At 47.2% G+C, this 17,346-nt stretch overlaps 1 protein-coding gene across 1 annotated transcript in view; it reads right to left on the bottom strand.

Annotated features, from left to right (window-relative positions):
- Positions 1-699: 699 nt before the first annotated feature.
- Positions 700-17,346, bottom strand: part of ZNF362 (zinc finger protein 362) — a 37,619-nt gene continuing 20,972 nt past the window's right edge. The window contains exons 6-8 of the mRNA XM_006886418.1: positions 7,512-7,590; positions 7,224-7,382; positions 700-2,509 (exon numbers count right to left, since the gene is read on the bottom strand). Of these exons, the coding sequence (XP_006886480.1) occupies positions 2,393-2,509; positions 7,224-7,382; positions 7,512-7,590 (355 nt within the window). The 3' untranslated portion in view covers positions 700-2,392. The remainder of the gene's footprint in view (positions 2,510-7,223; positions 7,383-7,511; positions 7,591-17,346) is intronic.

Here is a 17,346-nt window from a genome sequence, read left to right as displayed (position 1 = left end):
TTTTTATTGGCTTCTGGAAGCAGCAGAAACTTCCTCCTCAGAACTTGAGAACTAGGTGACTGGAACTGCTGACCCGAGGGGAGTGCACAGATAGCTGGGGAGAGAGAGATGCCCCAGCCTGTCCCATGAACTCCCTTGCTAATAAGCCCATAAATCCCCATTTGGGTTGGGCTTTCTGCTACTTGCAACCAGCTTTGTCATGACTGAGAAAGCTCATAGGAGAAAGTGAACTCCCCAAAGGTAAACTTGTCAACTCATCCTGAGTCATTCTGTCTCCCTCTCATTTTACTGAGCACAAGGGCCAACTCCTATAGGCATTGTCAAATTCATTGCTGCATTTCCCTCCCAATCCAAACACTGACCCCTGTGAGAGAAAATGAGAGAGGGTGGAGGTGAGGATGTGGCTGTCCCTCTGGAGGACTGGTCTAACAAGCCTTGGGTATCCAGCTGATCACAGTTAAATGTCTCTCCGACCAATTAACTGCCACATGATCCCTGGTAAGAAAACTGCTTCATGATCTCTTACAATTTCACAGGGGAGTTGTGGGGTAATGAATAAAGCACGTAACTCAGCACCAGGCCCCAAATAGAGGCACATTCTCCCTCCTTCCCCAAGTCTGGGGGGCGGGGGAGGGGGGAGGAGCAGTGGAAAGATGCCCCCCAGCCCCGCCCTCGCACAGAGCACGCCACACAACGCGCCCGGGTGCAGGTACAGTTTATTCACAACAGAGAAATACAAAGAGCAGAGGGTCTGTAATTCCTGTTCCTCGCCCCTTTTAGTGTTTCCCCCTCACAGCTGATTTTCCTTTGTTCCCCACCCCCATTTTAAAATAGAATTCAAACTTCTTTCCTGACTCTGTCTGGGGGGCACCTGCCCTCACCTCCCTGCCACCAAGATGCAGACTGAGAAGCCAACAGACTGTTTTGTCTTTTTTAATAAGGTAACTAGATCTAAATATGGTGGCCTGGAGGTCCCATAGAAAAAAGCAAAGGGGTGTTAACAGTATGTATAACAGCGTATTTACAGGATAGTAACATGCGGACGAAAAGCTACAATACTGAGTATCAGACGACGCAAGTCAAACAAAGGGGGTGGGGTGGGGGCAGAGAACCCCGCGGGAAAAGAAACCCCAGGAAACGTTAAAACTGGTAAATCAATAGCGAGTTAAGGCTTAAAAAGTGTATAAAAATAACACAGTTAATATTCAAAACGGAACTCCAGATACAGAATATATAGATGAGTTTCTGTCTAGCTTTCTTTCTTTCTTTTCCTGGGGGGTTGTGAGGGGCTTCTCCGGGCTCTGTACACGGTTCCTATATACACGGACACGCATGGCTTTCAGATTGGGGTGTGTCTGTGGGGGGCTGGGGGCAGGGTCTGCTCCCGGGACCCTCCTCCCCGAGGATCCTTTCCCTGCCGAAAGGCCTGGGCCTGGGGCCTGGGCTGGACACGACCCCCTCCAAGGCAGGGAAGACTAAGAGCCCCTCCCTGGGCACCGCCCCCACCTAGAGGAAGTTCTGGGGGGGGGCGGTTCTAGGCCTGAGCCCGCTCCCTCTCTGTCCCCCTGCCACAATCTGGCATGGTGGGAGAGGTAGCCGATAGGTTCCTGGCCAGCACCGAGGTAGACTGGGGTGGTCTTCAGGGCAGCAGGGGGCCAGGTCTTGCCCAGTTCACCCCACCTCATTCCCAGGGTCTGCCGCCCCAGCCCAGTCCATCACTGCACCCTTTGGTCCTGCCGATCTCCTTGCCCCTCTGTGGTTCCGCCTCCTGAAGCCGGGCAGCCCCAGCAGCTACCTCATTCCTCTGCTCAGTGATACCTGGGGCACATCTAGAGGGAGACGTGCCAGCTGGACTCCCAGGGGTGAGGAGCTCACTCCAGCTGCCTCCTGTCTCTTCCCACCTGGAGGTCCCCTATGCAGTCCAGAAACCTGGGCCTGAGCCTTCCGTCAAGACCTGTGGCGAGAGAAGGTCCCACACTGCCCTCTGGTTCTCTGTGCCTATTTGTCCGATTCTTTTAATTTCTCGGTCTTAGCAGCACCAACGTCTTGGCCAATAAATATTTCTCTTTTTTTTCTGTTAATTCAAAAACAAACTTAAAAAAAACAAAAACAAGTGAAGAAAGTGAAGGGTAGGGAACAAAAAAAGAAAACTCAACAGAGAGATTCAAAGTGCTCTGAGATCGTCTTTGGATGCCACCAGAACAGTCCAGAATTTTGAGGTTGGCCTGGCTGCCCTGGAGCTGGACCAGGTAGGGCTTCTGTGGCCCAGGCCTCCTGAAAGGTCGGGAAGGTCGTGAGAGAGCTCGGCGGTTCCTGGAGGCCCCGGAGGGAGCTGGGGCCTGGTGCTGCCTGGGTCTGCCAGTGGGCCGGGTGGGGCGCGCCTCGGGTCGGCTCAGATGAGGGAGATTCGCACTGGGATGCCGGGGGACTCGGTCCTCTGGGGCGAGTGATGGCTCACCAGGTGCTCCACCACCGTGTGTTTGGACATGTGCTTCATTAGGTAGGTCTCCTGTGGATGAGAGAGACAGAGCATGTGGTCCATGTGTGGCACAAATCATTTGTGTCCTGCTCCTGGCTGGAAGGTTGGTAGTTCAAACTCATCAAGAGGCACCTCAGAAGGTAGGCCAGATGACATGCTCTGGAAAGGTCACAGCCTTGAAAACACTATGGAGCAGTTCTACTCTGCGTGCCTAGGGTCATCGTGTGTCCAAAGTGACTCAATGGTAGCAAACAACTAATTGAAGGGTGGGGAGTTTGCATCCACCTGGGGATGTTCTGAAAGAAAAGCCTAGAAATCTACTTCTATAAGGTTGTTATATGTTGCTGCATCAGAACCGATCTAGCTGACCTTCCAATAAGTTTTCAGAAGCAGTAATCACAGGGGAAGAGACTGCTGCAGACATATTTAGAGATCGATCTCCACAGAGCAGTTGGTGGATTCAAACCATGTACCTTGGGGTTCATGGCACAACTCCTAACCACTAAGGCATCAATATTATAGCCACTGAAAACCTTATGGAGAGCGGTTCACCTCTGACACCAAGGCTGTTGTTGTGTGCCATTGAGTCAGAACTGATTCATAGCTCATCCTCCAGTAGGTTTTCAGAGACAGTGAACAGCATGGGAGGAGACTGCCTATCCTTCTCCCATGGAGCAGTTTGTGGATTTGAATCGTGTGCCTTTGGGATTGTAGCGCCACCTCTTACCAGTACGTCCTGACATAAATAGGACCACAATTTTTTTCAAGGAAATGCAATGGAAATTTCAGTTCCATTAAATGGACATTGGAGGGCTCCTTGGTAGGAGGCCAGCTGATGGTGAGAAGGCACAGCTCTGGGCTCTGTGGACATCAGGGTTGCTGGCTAGAGACCTGGAAAGCGCCAGGCTGGTCCCACCTGGAACTCCTCTGAGCTGAGACAGAAGCAAGTTAGCACCTGACTGTATGGGAATGTGCAGCCTAGTCCACCAGATCGAGCACACCTTCCCCATCTGAATGACGCTCCCGCTGGGGGCAAGGCAGCAGATTTTGGTTTGAACCTTGTGCTGCCACTTCTCAATGGTGGGATCTTGAGGAAGTCATCAAACCCCTCAGGGCCTGTGTCCTCCTCTGTAAGTAGGGGTGGTGAAGAAACCACCTCATGTGGTTGTCAGGATGATAAGGATCAAGCCCTTAGCATCCAGTGAGGAGTCCTGATGGCTCAACAGTTAAGCACTTAACTGTGAACCAGGAAGCTAACAGATTGAACCCACCCGGAAGCTCTGCGGAAGAAAGACCTTGCAGTCTGCTCCTAGGAAGAACACCGCCTGGAAAAACTCTATAGAGAAGTCCTATTGGTCTGATGAGGTCACTCGGAGTCAGAATCAACTCCACAGTGCCCACCAACAATGGCAAGACGAGCTCTCCCTCCCCAGTCCCTGCACTTCATTCCAGGTGGTAGTGGGCCTTCTGTTCTATCCACTCCCTCACTCAACTCTTAAGGAGAAGGAGGTCTCATCTGCTTGGTTTATTTGCGAAACATAAACTGGGCATGCTCAGTTCATCCCCTGAGCCCTCATCCCAGCGGCTCTGCAAAGCCAGATCCGAGGTGCCACCCATGTCCTTGCCTGCAGGCCCCAGGGTCCTCACACTAGGCTTTGTCTTGCCACTTGGTCTTTATCAGTAATAGAGCTGGCACCTGTGTTCCCCACCTACAACACCTTGGCCCAAAATCTGGCAGAGGAAGCCCCCAGGTGTGGTGGCAGCCTGCTGTTAAATGAGATCAGAGGAAGCAACTGACACAATCCAAACTGGAAAAATACAGGACGAGCAACTGATTTCTTTAACAAATGAACTGCAGAGGAAGAAGAGAGGAGACAGAACCCAGCAGAGAGGCTGGACAAAGCTTGAAAGGGTGCCTTGAAATAATCTCTAAAATGTAAACTAAATAGCCCCTGAAATCTTCTTAAAATCAAAGCACAGTTCAGCTGAATGGATAAAAAAAAAGGCTGCTTTGAGCATTATGCGCCTTCAGAACGATATATATGGGAACTAAATTTGTAACAGGAATTTGAAAAATTAGGTAAGAGGCTGAGGGGGCCAATGAGTTTATTCAATGGGGAGGAACAACTCAGAAAAGCAGGGTGTGAATGGTGACACACCCAGAAGAACGTAATCAATGCCGCTGAATTATACATGGAGAGAGGGCTGAGACAGGGGAGGTGCTGCTGTGTACATTCTCCACAGCAACAGAAAAATACAGTTTAGGTTTGTAATGTGAGAAGTGTATTAGGATCTTGATCAAAGAATGAAGCTGTAAGTAAATAAAATTATGACATTCATGAGACAAATAGAAATGCAAACAAAGGGCAATTAATGATTAGTAAGAAATTATGCATATTTTTAGGTGTTGTTTTGTTGTTGTGTGCTGTTGAGTCAGAACTGACCCATAGCTGACCCTCCAGTGGGTTTTCAGAGGCAGATAATCCCACAGGAGGAGACTGCCCATATTTCTCCTGCACAGCTGCTGGCAGATTTGAACGGCTTGCCTTTGGGACTGCAGCACAGCTTCTTACCAGTAAGGTTTTATACAGAGTTTTATTTTGATCCAGATCTCAGAGGTACAGGTATTATAGAGATGGACTTAAGTAAGGTTTCCTTCTCTTTAGAGACACAAATGAAAAACAAGCAAACAAAAAAACCCCAAAACAATAAAACCCACAACAAACCAAACTGAAGATGTTTTCACAAATGAAAGAAAGTGTTATTTGGGTATTATTTCCAAAAATTAAGAGTACATGTGTAGCTGATGGGTTTGAGACCTGAGAGGGGATGAAGGTTCACTATTCTAATCTATTTTTTTTTTCATTTACTTAAGGGTTAAACAATCTATTAGAATGTAAACAAAAAATAACTAGTGCTAATTGTTCTTGTTCCTGTGTAGAGATTTGGGCCAGGCTTGCAGGGTGGGGCCTCAGGTCAGGCGAGTTCAATCTCACAGCCCCGAGGTCTGCTGGGACTGGATCAGGGTCAGCTAGTGAGCCAGAGCTACCAGGGCTCTGGGGCTCCCTGTACACTCCTCTGGACACACATCCCACAGGATTTGTCCTCTCAGTTTCTCAACTCCTCTCCTGCTTCTTGGACTCCAGGGGAGAGTAACTGCTGTGGGCTCAGCACTCAGCAAGCAACAGCCTTGGCTACGACCCAACAAATACGCCCACCACACCCACAATTCATGTGTCCTTCCCCAGCCTGAGGAGCCTTTCACCCTCTTACAGTTCTCCCCACTGGCTTTGCATTTTCTGAAAAAGTACCCCAATTCCCCATCGTGGCCCTCTGTGACCTAGTTTTTTTAAAGTTCCTTGAACACTCAGTTCATTCCACCTCTGGTGTTTGCACTCATTGTTCCTCTGCCTGGGAGGTCCTTTTTCTTCTTTCTCCTCCTCACTTGACTAATTATCCTTTAAGGTTTTGTCCAAATGTCATTTCCTCAGATGACCTCCCTTCTCTACATGTGCCCTCCCCGTTGCTGCTTTCCAAAGCATACTTTTCATTTCTCACAGGGCTTCTTAACTAGAGGCATTTTTAGTTGGTACAACTAAGCTGGAGGGGCATCCACTTCCTAAATAACATGACTGTGGAAACTGTGAACTTCGAGAAACGATAGTCATCGAAAGGCTTCAGGTCTTTTGTTCACAGGGTCGCTATGAGTCGTGCTCTACTCGACGGCAATCAACAACAAAACTAGGGGTGAGAGTTTTCTTCTGGCACCTAGTGGGTAGAGGCCAAGGGCACAGCTAACCATACTTCAGAGCAAAGGATGGCCCATCTGTCAACAACTAGCCAGCTCAAACTCTCAGTAGTGTGAGGCTAAGAAGCTCCACTCATAGTAGTTACTATAGTTTTTCAGTATGTAATTATTGTCTGTTTATCTGCTTAGTACTTGTCTCCTCTTGTGGAAACTAACCTCCCTGAGGGCAAAGAATGTATCTGTTGGCTTCATCCCAATTCCCAAGTACTTGGCAAAAGCAGTCAGTGAAGACTGAGCAGACAGGTAACTGTACTAGCTAAGGTGCAATAGCTACAAATGCTAACAGCCAACAGCCCTATGAGTTAAGAACTACTTCTTCCTCCATCTTTATAGATGACAAAACTGAGGCTCAGAGACTACTCTGTGAGGCATACAAAGTGGTTAGCCAGGACATTTAATTAGCCAAAATTCCCTCTTCTGGGTGCCATAAAGCCTCTTTTGGGGGAAACCTCAACCCAGGGATAGGGGCTGGAGGTGATGACCCTTGTACCATTGAGGCCTTTCCTGAGAACTGAGGGGTAGCACCTGGCTAAGTCACTGTGCCACCTTGTGGCCACGATCAGAGCTACAGCTTCACCATGAGCAAGAAGGCCCTTCTCCCTCCCTTGAGGGTGCTAGGGACGGGACGGGGGACGACGACGACAACACACGGACGACTCATGCCAGGAACTAAGCTCATTGTTGAGTGCCACTGAGCCAGAACTGTCTCACAGCAGACCCTGATTGCCCCGTAGCTTCCTACCCACTAGGTTAAGGACAAGCAAGAAGGTGAGATGCTTATGAAGAACTGAGACGGAGAAATTCTGGGTGGAAGCCCTGACTCTGCCCTTCATCGTGATCTTAGAGAGCTACTTCCCCTTTTGGGAAGAGTTATTATTGCAGAGGACGCTGAGAGCCCAAGAAAGGAGGGAGCTCCCCCCGGATGCCCACACTCACCGAGGTGTAGGCCCGCCCACACATGCTGCAGCAGTAGGCCTTGGCGTGCTTGATGGCGTGGGCCGACAGGTGGATCTGCAGGGAGGCAGAGTCCGAGTAGGCCCGATAGCAGTTGGGACACTTGTAGGGCTTGTCCTTGTTGTGCTGGCGCTGGTGAGACTGCGAGGAGTATGGCAAAGGATCAGGAGACAGGAAAGGTCCCCGAGCCCCACTCCCTTCTTGTACTCCTCAAGGGGAAGGGGGCAAGTAGCGCAGCTGGTGGGCAGGGGGCAGATAGGCATAACTCACCTGGAGGTTGGAGAGCTGAGTGAAAGCCTTTTCGCAGCCAGGATGTGGGCACTTGTAGGGTCTGTCGCCTGTGTGGATTCTGCAATGGGCAGCCCAGTGAGGTGGAGGGCCCTGACAGACCCCAGGGACTGGCTCTAGACCCCAAGCCCACGGCTGGCTTGAGGTACCCATCTGGCCCATAAGCTTCCCAGTTTCCACCCCACACACTGTCTCCAGGAACCAAGAATGAGCCTCAGGCAAGAGCTGGGACATTCAAAGCACCCACCTCATTGTCCCCCTCCTCACCCCTGAGGCCTCCCTGCTCCCACAGCCCTGACTGAACCCACCCTCACGAGCACCCACTCAGACACAACAGAGGCCTCCAGATAATCCCAAGGGCTTGCTTCAATTTCACTCTGTCCTTTTCTTCTAAAAGCCCTACCCTGCAGACTAGCCCCTGAAAAGAACAGAGTCACAGCTTTGTCTTGACCATTTCTGCCTTTTCCACCCAACAGAGACATTTCCCTTCAGCCACAATGGCCCCACATAAAGTATGTGTACATGTCGGTTGTGGGGTCACTCCAGTTACTGAAAGAATACAGGGCAGCGTGGCCCTGAAGCTCGGCCCTATGAACCCTTGTAGTGAGACCCTCCTGTTTCCCCATATGGACACTCTGTAAAGGCAGAGGAATTAGAAAAAAGGGGGTATTCTAGAGCCCCTACTCTGAGCTCTTATTCCTTGGTGAGTGTGACCTTGGATAAACCCCTGAGCCTCAGTTTCTTCATCTGCAAAATGGGAAAAGGAAGGCTCTACCTCAGAGAACTTTGTAACAACTGCATCAACTAAGGCATGAAAGAAGGGGTGGAGCTTAGTGTTGGCACAAAGCCAGCACTCAATAACCACTCATTATCACTATGTATTCATTCAGCATTTACCACATCCCATCCCATCCCATGGACCACACACCACGCTAGCCCAGGCACTTGGAATAGATCAGTGAACAAAACAGACAAAAACCACTGCCTCATGGAAACAAGTATGAAAGAAATTTAGCAAGTGCTGTGAAAAAAAGCTGAACAAGGAGATGCAACTGGTGAGTAGCAGAGCAGGGTGCTGTTTTTAAATGGGGGGATCAGGGTGGGTCTTGTTGAGAAAGTGATAGTAGAGGAAGGATGCGGATGCTGATAGTGGTCTACTGTTTTCCTGCCTTGTGTAACAGCTCACGCCTGTCACCTATGTCCAGGTGAGGGTTTACCCTTCAACAGTCTCTGAGCACACCTCATCCTAGCACTGATCCTGCTAGGTGCTCAGGGGTCCCAGCTGCCCTGTGTCCTCTACTAAGTGGGGACCCCTGAGGGCAGAGATGAGTCTCAAGGGCAAAGTGCAAGAAGGACCCTGTTCAGACAGTACTGAGATATGTCAAATGGAGCTGGGCCAAGCCAGTTCTGAAGACGCCCTGTTCTTTCTGCAGTTTTGGGCTTGCCATGTTTGGAGCCGTCCATGCAGACCCCTGGTCCTGTCTCCGTAGCAGAAGTACCTGAAAGCTCATCTGGACCCGCTCCGCCTGTGGCCAGATCCTCTGCACTCTTCCCTGGCTTCATCCCTCTCCGGGCTGAGGGTTCATTCCTCTGGGGTCAGGTGGCACAGGGCCAGCAGTCCCCACAACAGCCACCAAAGCTTCACCTCACACTGCTTCTCTTCTCCCCCTGCCTCAGAGCTCCAGCCCCAGTCTCTTGCCAGTTCCTCTAGCAGGTTCATCTTTCTGACATCAAGTCCTTCATCCAGACTGTTCTTCCTTCCAGGACAACTCTTCTTGAAGCTACCACCAAGTTGATTCCAAATCATGAGGACCCATTATGTTTCACAACAGAACCGTACTTCAGATAGTTTTTAATGATGATCACCAGATCTTTCTTTAAAGGCACCCTCTATTCTTGGAATAAAAGACAACCACCAACCTTCCACTCTCCATAGAAAAGCCTCTCATCAGGGCAGGCTTTTCTGATGCCTGAGACTAGGATCAGGCACTGCCACCCACCCCCAAGCACCACAGACATGTCCTGCCCAGAAGCCTGTGCAGTGTTATTTCCTCTGTGTCTGATAATTTTTTGGTTCGTTTTGGCTGCCTCTTTGAGGGCAAGGACTCCTTTGGACTTAGTCACTATCCTCCAGTGCCTGGCACAGGCTCAGTGTGGAGAGAACGCCGCAAGAATTCACTGAACGGATGATGACTTCTCTGAAGTCACGTGCTCAGCATCACCAGGAACTTCTAACTTGAGGCCTCGCTCGTGGGTCTTTGTTGACTGACGGCTGCTCTCCAAGGCCCAGGCAGTCTTCTTTACTAGGAAATCACACCTCTGATCTCTAGTCCAAGTTCAACTGCCTGGCCTCCTCTCTGGGCTTCTTCCTGACCTCAGCTGCATAGGCAGCCTGACATGATCCTGCTTTGCAACCTCCACTAATCTCCCTGTTTCCAGGACAGAGTCCAGATCTCCATACACAATTCAAGCTTTTGACAGTACTGCCTCAGTTTCTTAAGTTTCCTACCCTGCCAGTGCTCCCTACAACTGAGAATCACCACACCAGCCTCCCCCCAGCACATGTAGACATTTCCCCAGCAAGTTGCTGAGCCCCTGGGCCTTTGGACATACCACTCCCTCTACCAGGAATCCCTTGCTCCCTACTAGCGAGGGTTTGTGGACCCTTCCACAGACAATCCTCCCAATGCCCATCCTGTACTTCACTCTTTCATAAAAGTTTCTACACCCATCAGACTCCCAGGTCATCACGGGAGGTGCTGTGGGCCTGTGCGAGCCTCTGACCGGTGCTTCTGTCCCAGTGCATGGTTCCCAGTGCTGGGCCAGCTCAGAAGAGGCTTCGGGTAGTGACTATCAGGACAGATGAAGGACCAGACCACCTGTTCCTATTGATACCTCTACAACTGATACCGAACTCTCACCTTCAGTCCCCAAATTTCAAGTCAAGGTCAAGCTCCCTATTCTGAGCTCAGAATCTTCTCTTTCTAGGGCACCCTCAGTGGGAAGCACCTGGCGCTGGCTATCTCACCTGGCTCACTACCTATTTCAGGCAGCTGCTCCGGAGAGCAGCTCAGGAGAGCTGAGCTGATTTTGTGTCCCTGAAATGCCTTCATCCCTACCGCCTTAGTCCCACCCTGGAGGCCCCAAAGAGCCGCCCTGCTCTCTTGCCTGGCACCTCTACTCCATCAAGGCCAGATGTCTTCTGCAGTTTAACATCTTTAACTTCTTCCTTTCTTCTGAGGCATCTCCTGGGTTTTAATCTCACTCTAACTTTTAGCTGTGTGACCTTCTGCAAATAGCTTTGCTCCTCAAGTCATAATTTCCTCATCTCTAAAACGGGGATCCTAAAAAAAGTGTAATGATTAAATGATTTCCTACTTGTCCTCAAAAACAAAGAAACTGCCAGATTCCAGATTCTTAATATTCTGCCACTAGAGACCATTTGCTGTTGTTTGTCTTTTAACAGAGAACTGGTCAGATGGTTCAATCCAATCCATCTTTCCATGGATCACATTCACAGCATATTTTTGCAATGTCAATTTTTAATAGATTCATCAGTTTCTTTTAGGCCATTGAGCCGGCTCAAATTTGTGGTGATCCTGTCTGTGTAAAACAGAACAAACACTGCCTCCCCACAATCCATTCATCATTCTTCCTCCTTCATTTCCCAGGTAATCAGCCATACATCACACAACACACTTCAGTCACACTGCCTTTTATAACAACAAAATGGCAGGTGTATTGAAAACTAACATTTCCTTGAGACGATTCCCTCTGTGGCATTTATTTTTCAGATTATTTTTTTACATAGAACCCAAAACTCACTCTGTTGTTATATGCCATCGAGTCAAGCACAACTCATAGCGACCCTATGAACAAAAGGCCTGATGCTCCTCTACAACTATCAACATTTATCAAAGTTCATAGAATTTCCAGAGAGGCCTGCTGCTTAGGAAGCAGATTCCACTCCTGCTTCCAATGTGACTCATAGTGACCCTATATGTAATAGCTCTGAACCCACCCTGTCCTGAGCCAATCTCACTGTCCAATACACCTATCCTTATCATCCAAGTTACTGTGTCACTCCATCTCATTTGGGATCTTCTTCTCCTGTGATGTCCCTCCCTCTACCCTTTCAGGCATGATGTCCTTTTCTAAGGACTTGTCCCTCCTGGCAACATGTACAAAGTATGTGAGATGAGCCTTCAAAATCCTTGCCTCCAAGGAGCAGCTTAGTTTCACCTTCTCCAGGACAGACCTGTTTGTTCTCTTGGAAGTCTATGGGATGTTCAGTACTCTTCTCCAGCGCCACAACTCAAAGGCATCGATTCTTCTGCCATCCTTAGTCACTGTCACTGTCCAGCTCTCTGATGCATAGCAAGTAACTGAGAAGATGAGGGCCTGAAACAGGCACATCTTAGTCTCTAGATTGACATCATTGCTCTTTAGCACTTTGAAGAGGGCCCAGACAGCAGATTTCGTCTTTTGATTTTCTGACAAGATTTTTTTTTTTTTTTACTTTGGTGGCACAGTGCCATTGGGCTGATATGGAAAGGCTGGAAATTCAAATTTACCAACTGCTCCTTAGGAGAAAGAAAGGTTCCTCCTGTACAGATTTTTTTTTTTGAAACCCAATGGTGGGTGGTTATGAGTTAGAATCACCTCAGTGGCAATGGATTTGGTCTCATTTTATTTACAAAGCACGTAATGCAGGGCCAGGCATGATGTTTCTTTTCTGACAAGGAACAATTGTCATTGTTGCTGTTATCAATACTGTACTGTCATCAGACTTGGGCAAACAAAATACCACCTTCCTCTGTCACAATTATCACTGCTCGTGTCCATAACATCAGACAGAGAGGAAAAGAAAACCAGGAATAGGGGTTCTGCTTCTTGAATAAACTAACAAGTAAATTAATCCAGAAGCCACTCTACTTAGCACTAGTTCCCCCCAAAAATAAGATCTTGAAGACTTTCTCCTAAGTAATTACTCTTTCACAAAACAATGCCATCTGTGACTTTACAATATAGTAGCAGCAGACATGTGATAACCTTCATTCACATGCTGGATGGGCAATAGGGAGCTCTAGTGGCCTAGTGGGTAAGGAGATGCCTTGTTAATCCAAGGGCAGGTGGTTCAAATCCACCAATGGCTTCGCAGGAGAAAGACGGGCAATATGCTCTAAGGAGATTTACTATCTTTGAAAACCTGTTGGAGGGTCAGCTATGAGTTGGTTCCGACTTGACAACAATGAGTTGAGCTGGATGATGTAACTGCCTTCTCACCATGAACGATTTCTTTCCTCATGAAATACCTGCAGCATTAGTCATTTAGTGTGCTGATCCTTCTGAAGGCTGGATAGCTGCATTCTCAGGTCACCTACGTCCCTTTACTTTTTGAGTGTTGCATTCACAGTTTGAGATCCCTTCAAAATCCTCCAGATTCACCAGACCCAGTAGAAGGGCATCACCCAAAAGTTACTCTGGTCCAAGTTTCTAGAATCCCAGGGTGAACCTTGCCCACATGCTTCTGATTCTCCTTTCTACTAATGACCAAGGCCGTTCTGTTTTAGACAGAACCTCACTTTGTCCCCAGTGTTACTCTGTGGCAGGAGCCCTGGGATGATGACTGGATTACATGGTCTGACTCTCTGGTTTTCTGTCGAGCAGCAACACCACCTGAGGAGCTCTGATGGACAGCAGGTGACAAGGCGTCTGCAATCTGTTGGTTTCTTCATGTTTGGCTTTTTTTGTTTGTCTGTCTCAAGGATTCTGTTTCCTTCAGATGTTTGGGACACCTACTTCTCTGTCTTGCTAATGTAAAGGGTACGTGGTTTGAAACTGCCAGCTGTTCTGTGGGAGAAAGATGCGCAATCTCCTCCCATGCAAATTATTGTTTCTGAAAATCTGGGTTCACTATGAGTTGGTTTTGACTTGATGGTACCCAACAACAACAACAACCACCATCTTTTCATCAAGCCAATTATGTACACCATTGCCTAATGACTAAGTAAGATTCCTGGTAGTCATTAAGAACTTGGTTGATAAATGAAAAGTTGGCAGTTTGAACCCTCCAGAGGCTCCACAGGAGAAAACTACTTCCAGAAAGATTTCAGCCTCAGAAAACCCATGGAGTGGGGTTTTTTTGTCCTGTCGGGTTGCAATGACTGAAAAAAGGCTCACTGTCACTCAGTCAGCATCGAGTGCTCCACTGATGCACAGTATAGTAACAGCTAGTAACCTGTCTTTCAGATGCTGCTCTCTCTCTCTCACTGTCTTCGTGTTGAAAGTGACTCAGAGCTGACCGTCCAGTGCGTTTTCAGAGGCTGTAAGTCCTGTGGGTGGAAATGCCCCACTTTCTCCTTTAGAGCAACTGATGTATTCTAACTGCCTATCTTGGGTTGACAGTACAACTCTCTACACTAGGTCACCAGGGCTCCCTGTAGATAGAATCAACTTACGCTATTTGTCTGCTTTCCCCCACCACTGTACATTCAACTAACCCAAAAAGAAAAAATTAAAACTGTGTGCCCTCAGGGAGAGCAATCCTTGGGTTAAGGGACATCATAACAAAACAATGATAATTACAGGCAGTGTAGTTTGTAGGGAGTTGCACTGTTAACTTGAAGATGGTGCCTCTCTGATGATTCAAGCCCACCAGCATTTCTGTGACAGAAGAAGGCTAGGCAATCTCCTCCCAGGTGATTTAATGCCTCCAAACGCAGTGGAGGGTCAGCTAGGAGTCAGTTCCAAACTATGGCAATGAGTTTGTTATTTTTATTGGTTTTGTTTTTTTATACACCACCAAGGCCAACTCATAGTGACCTTCTGAACAATAGCTATGAACCCGGCCATCCTCACCATCTCTGGTACTTAAGCCCATTGTCACAATCACTATGTCAATCCATCTCATTGAGGGTCTTCCTCTCTTACGCTGACCTTCCACTTTTCCAAATATGATGTCCTTTTCCAAGGACTGAGGCCTTCTGACAACATGCCCAAAGTATGTGAGATGAAGCTTCATCATCTTTGCCTCCAAGGAACACCCTGGTTGCACTTTCTCCAAGACATTATCTGTTCTTTGAACAGTCCATGGGGTGTTAATTCAGCACTCTCTCCAGCCCCACAACTCAAAGGCATCAATTCTTCTTTTGTCATCCTTATTCACTGTCCAACTTTTACATGCTTTCAGCAAGTAACATGGTTTTAATAATCAAGGACCTGTTAATTTTTTTTTTAAACCATGTGGGTAAATAGTTGTTTTCAGTTTGGTTTTGTTGAAGTTTTTTTGGTGTCTTTTTTTCCCCCACCTTTAATCAAAAGTCTGTTTTGGGGGAGAAAACCACACTAGGAGGCACAGTAATTATTCTTCTTTGTTATTGTGTTTCTTTTCAGCCACGATAGGCCTATGGGTATTCTTTGATTTTTCAGCACCTATGACTTTCATCCCTGCCTTTGTCTACCCTGATTGCTCTTCACAAGGCTGCCTTTCTCATCTTTAGGACCTAAGTTCAGAATAATAAAGCTGTTAAGGTATCTTTTACTCACAATGTTCTTTAAGTTTCCAAACAGCTGTTGGGCAACACCAAAGATGTGACCCCTCACTTTACAAAAAGTGGGTGCTCACAATGGTTGGGCATGTTTGACAGTCTCCATATTGTTGAGTAGCTCAGCACTAGTGAGAGGTGTCCTATGAAATCTGTACTACAGGGATTGGTGAATCAAAAGCAGCTCTAAATCTTTAGACACAGATTGAGTAGACAGATAGAGATGTGCGTGTAGACAGGCAGACGTGGATGTGTGCGGGCAGACAGGCAGACGTGGATGTGTGCGGGCAGGCAGGCAGACGTGGATGTGTGTGTGCTGGAGCTTTCATTGTGAAATCATTAAGCACTTGGCTGCTGACTAAAAGGTACATGACAGAAAAGCCCTGACAATCTGTTCCTGTAAGGATTCTAGCCTAGGAAGCCCTGTGGGACAGTTCTACAACACATGTGAGTGAACATTTATGTCTACACACACACACACACACACACACACACACACACACACACATTTTATGGCTGCTCTCACAATTCAGAGGCATCAATTCTTCTTTGGTGTTTCTTATTCCCTGTCCGACTTTTACATGCATATGAAACCACTGAAAATATCAAGGTTTGTGGCAGATGCACCCTACTTTTTAAATTGCTATTCTTGCTCTTTACTGCTCTATAGAGTTCCTGATGGCAACATTTCCCAAAGCAACACATCTTTTGATTTCTTGACTGTTGCTGCAATCTTGAACAACTTCTACTGGGATTCGAACAACTTCTACTGGGATTCTTTTTGTTGTTGGTTTTTACACACACACACACACACACACACAAATGCACTTTTTAAAGATGGACAAAGTCAATATTTCTATTTACAGAGACTGATATAACAGAGATAAATACATTTCTTATACATTTTGTTTCTAGATTTAAGAAATAAATAACAATGAATAAAAATTATAACACATTTTAGGGGATAAATAAAAAGCCACTGAAGATGAGTCAATGACCCTGCTACCTAAGTATGTTCTTGTTCCGAAAAGCTGATCATTATTCCCAGTGTTGTTATAGTGTACTGATGAGTCGGAACCGACCCGCCAGTGTATTTTTAGCTGTAGTAAATTGCATATGAGATATCCCATCCTTCTGTGGAGGAGCTGGTGGCTTTGAATCAAGTGTCTTTGGGATTGGAAGGCAGCTTCTTACTCCTGGGCCACCAGAGCTCCCTTTATAGCCAATAGAGGATGCAATTCTCTTCCTCTCTGACATTATTGTTGATACTGTTGTTGTTATGTGACACGGATTCGAGTACTACTCATAGCAGCCCTATGAACAACAGACCCTAAGCCTGTTCTAACCTGTGTCACCGTCTCTGATGCATTAAGCCCATTGCTGTAGTCACTGTATCAATTCAACTTGTTGAAGGTCTTCCATTCCGTCACTGATCTTCCACCTTTCCAAGCATGATGTCTCCCTCCAAGGAATAACCCTTCCTAACATGCCCAAAGTATGTGAGATAAAGCTTCACCTTGCCTCAAAGGAGCACTCTGGCTGTACTTTCTTCAAGATATGTCTGTTCTTTTGGTAATCTGTGGGATATTTGGAATTCTTCTCTAACATCACATACCTCAAAGGCATCAATTCCTTCTCCTGTCATCACTATTTATTGTCCAGCTCTCAAATGCATAGTAGGTAACTGGAAAGAATATAGCTTGAATCAGGCACATCTCAGCCTTTAAAATAACATTATTGCTCTTCAGGACTTTGGGTAGCTTCCTGACAGCAGGCTTTTCTAAAGCTATATGTCTCCTGATCTGATAGCTGGCACCAAGGTTGTTGACTGTGGATATAAGTTAAGACAAAATCATTCACAATTTCAAGCTTTTCTCCATCTATCATGATGTTACCTATTGATACAAAGGTGAGATGTGATCCATATCAAAGGCAGTAGTCCCTGATCTTTTGCAGCAAGTAAGTGCTTCACATCCTCCTCATTTTAAGCAAGCAAGGTTATGTCAACTAAGTAATGCAGGTTGTTGAGTCTTCCTTCAATCCTAATGCCGCATTCTTCTTCATAAATTCCAGCTTCTCAAGTGATTTGCTCAGCATACAGATTAAACAGGTATGGAGAAAAGTTACAGTCCTGACACACACCTCTTTTGATTTTAAACAATACAGTGTTCCCTTGTTCTGTTCAGACAACAGCTTCTTGGTCTGTTGTTGTTGTTATGTGCCATCGAGTCCTTTCTGACTCATAGCGACCCTATGCACAACAGCTCTAA

This window comes from Elephantulus edwardii, unplaced genomic scaffold, assembly GCF_000299155.1.
Source record: "Elephantulus edwardii isolate Elephantulus edwardi_28Jun2011 unplaced genomic scaffold, EleEdw1.0 scaffold00049, whole genome shotgun sequence".
In the NCBI taxonomy this organism is placed as follows: domain Eukaryota; kingdom Metazoa; phylum Chordata; class Mammalia; order Macroscelidea; family Macroscelididae; genus Elephantulus; species Elephantulus edwardii.
This window is presented reverse-complemented; position numbering and strand designations above follow the sequence as displayed.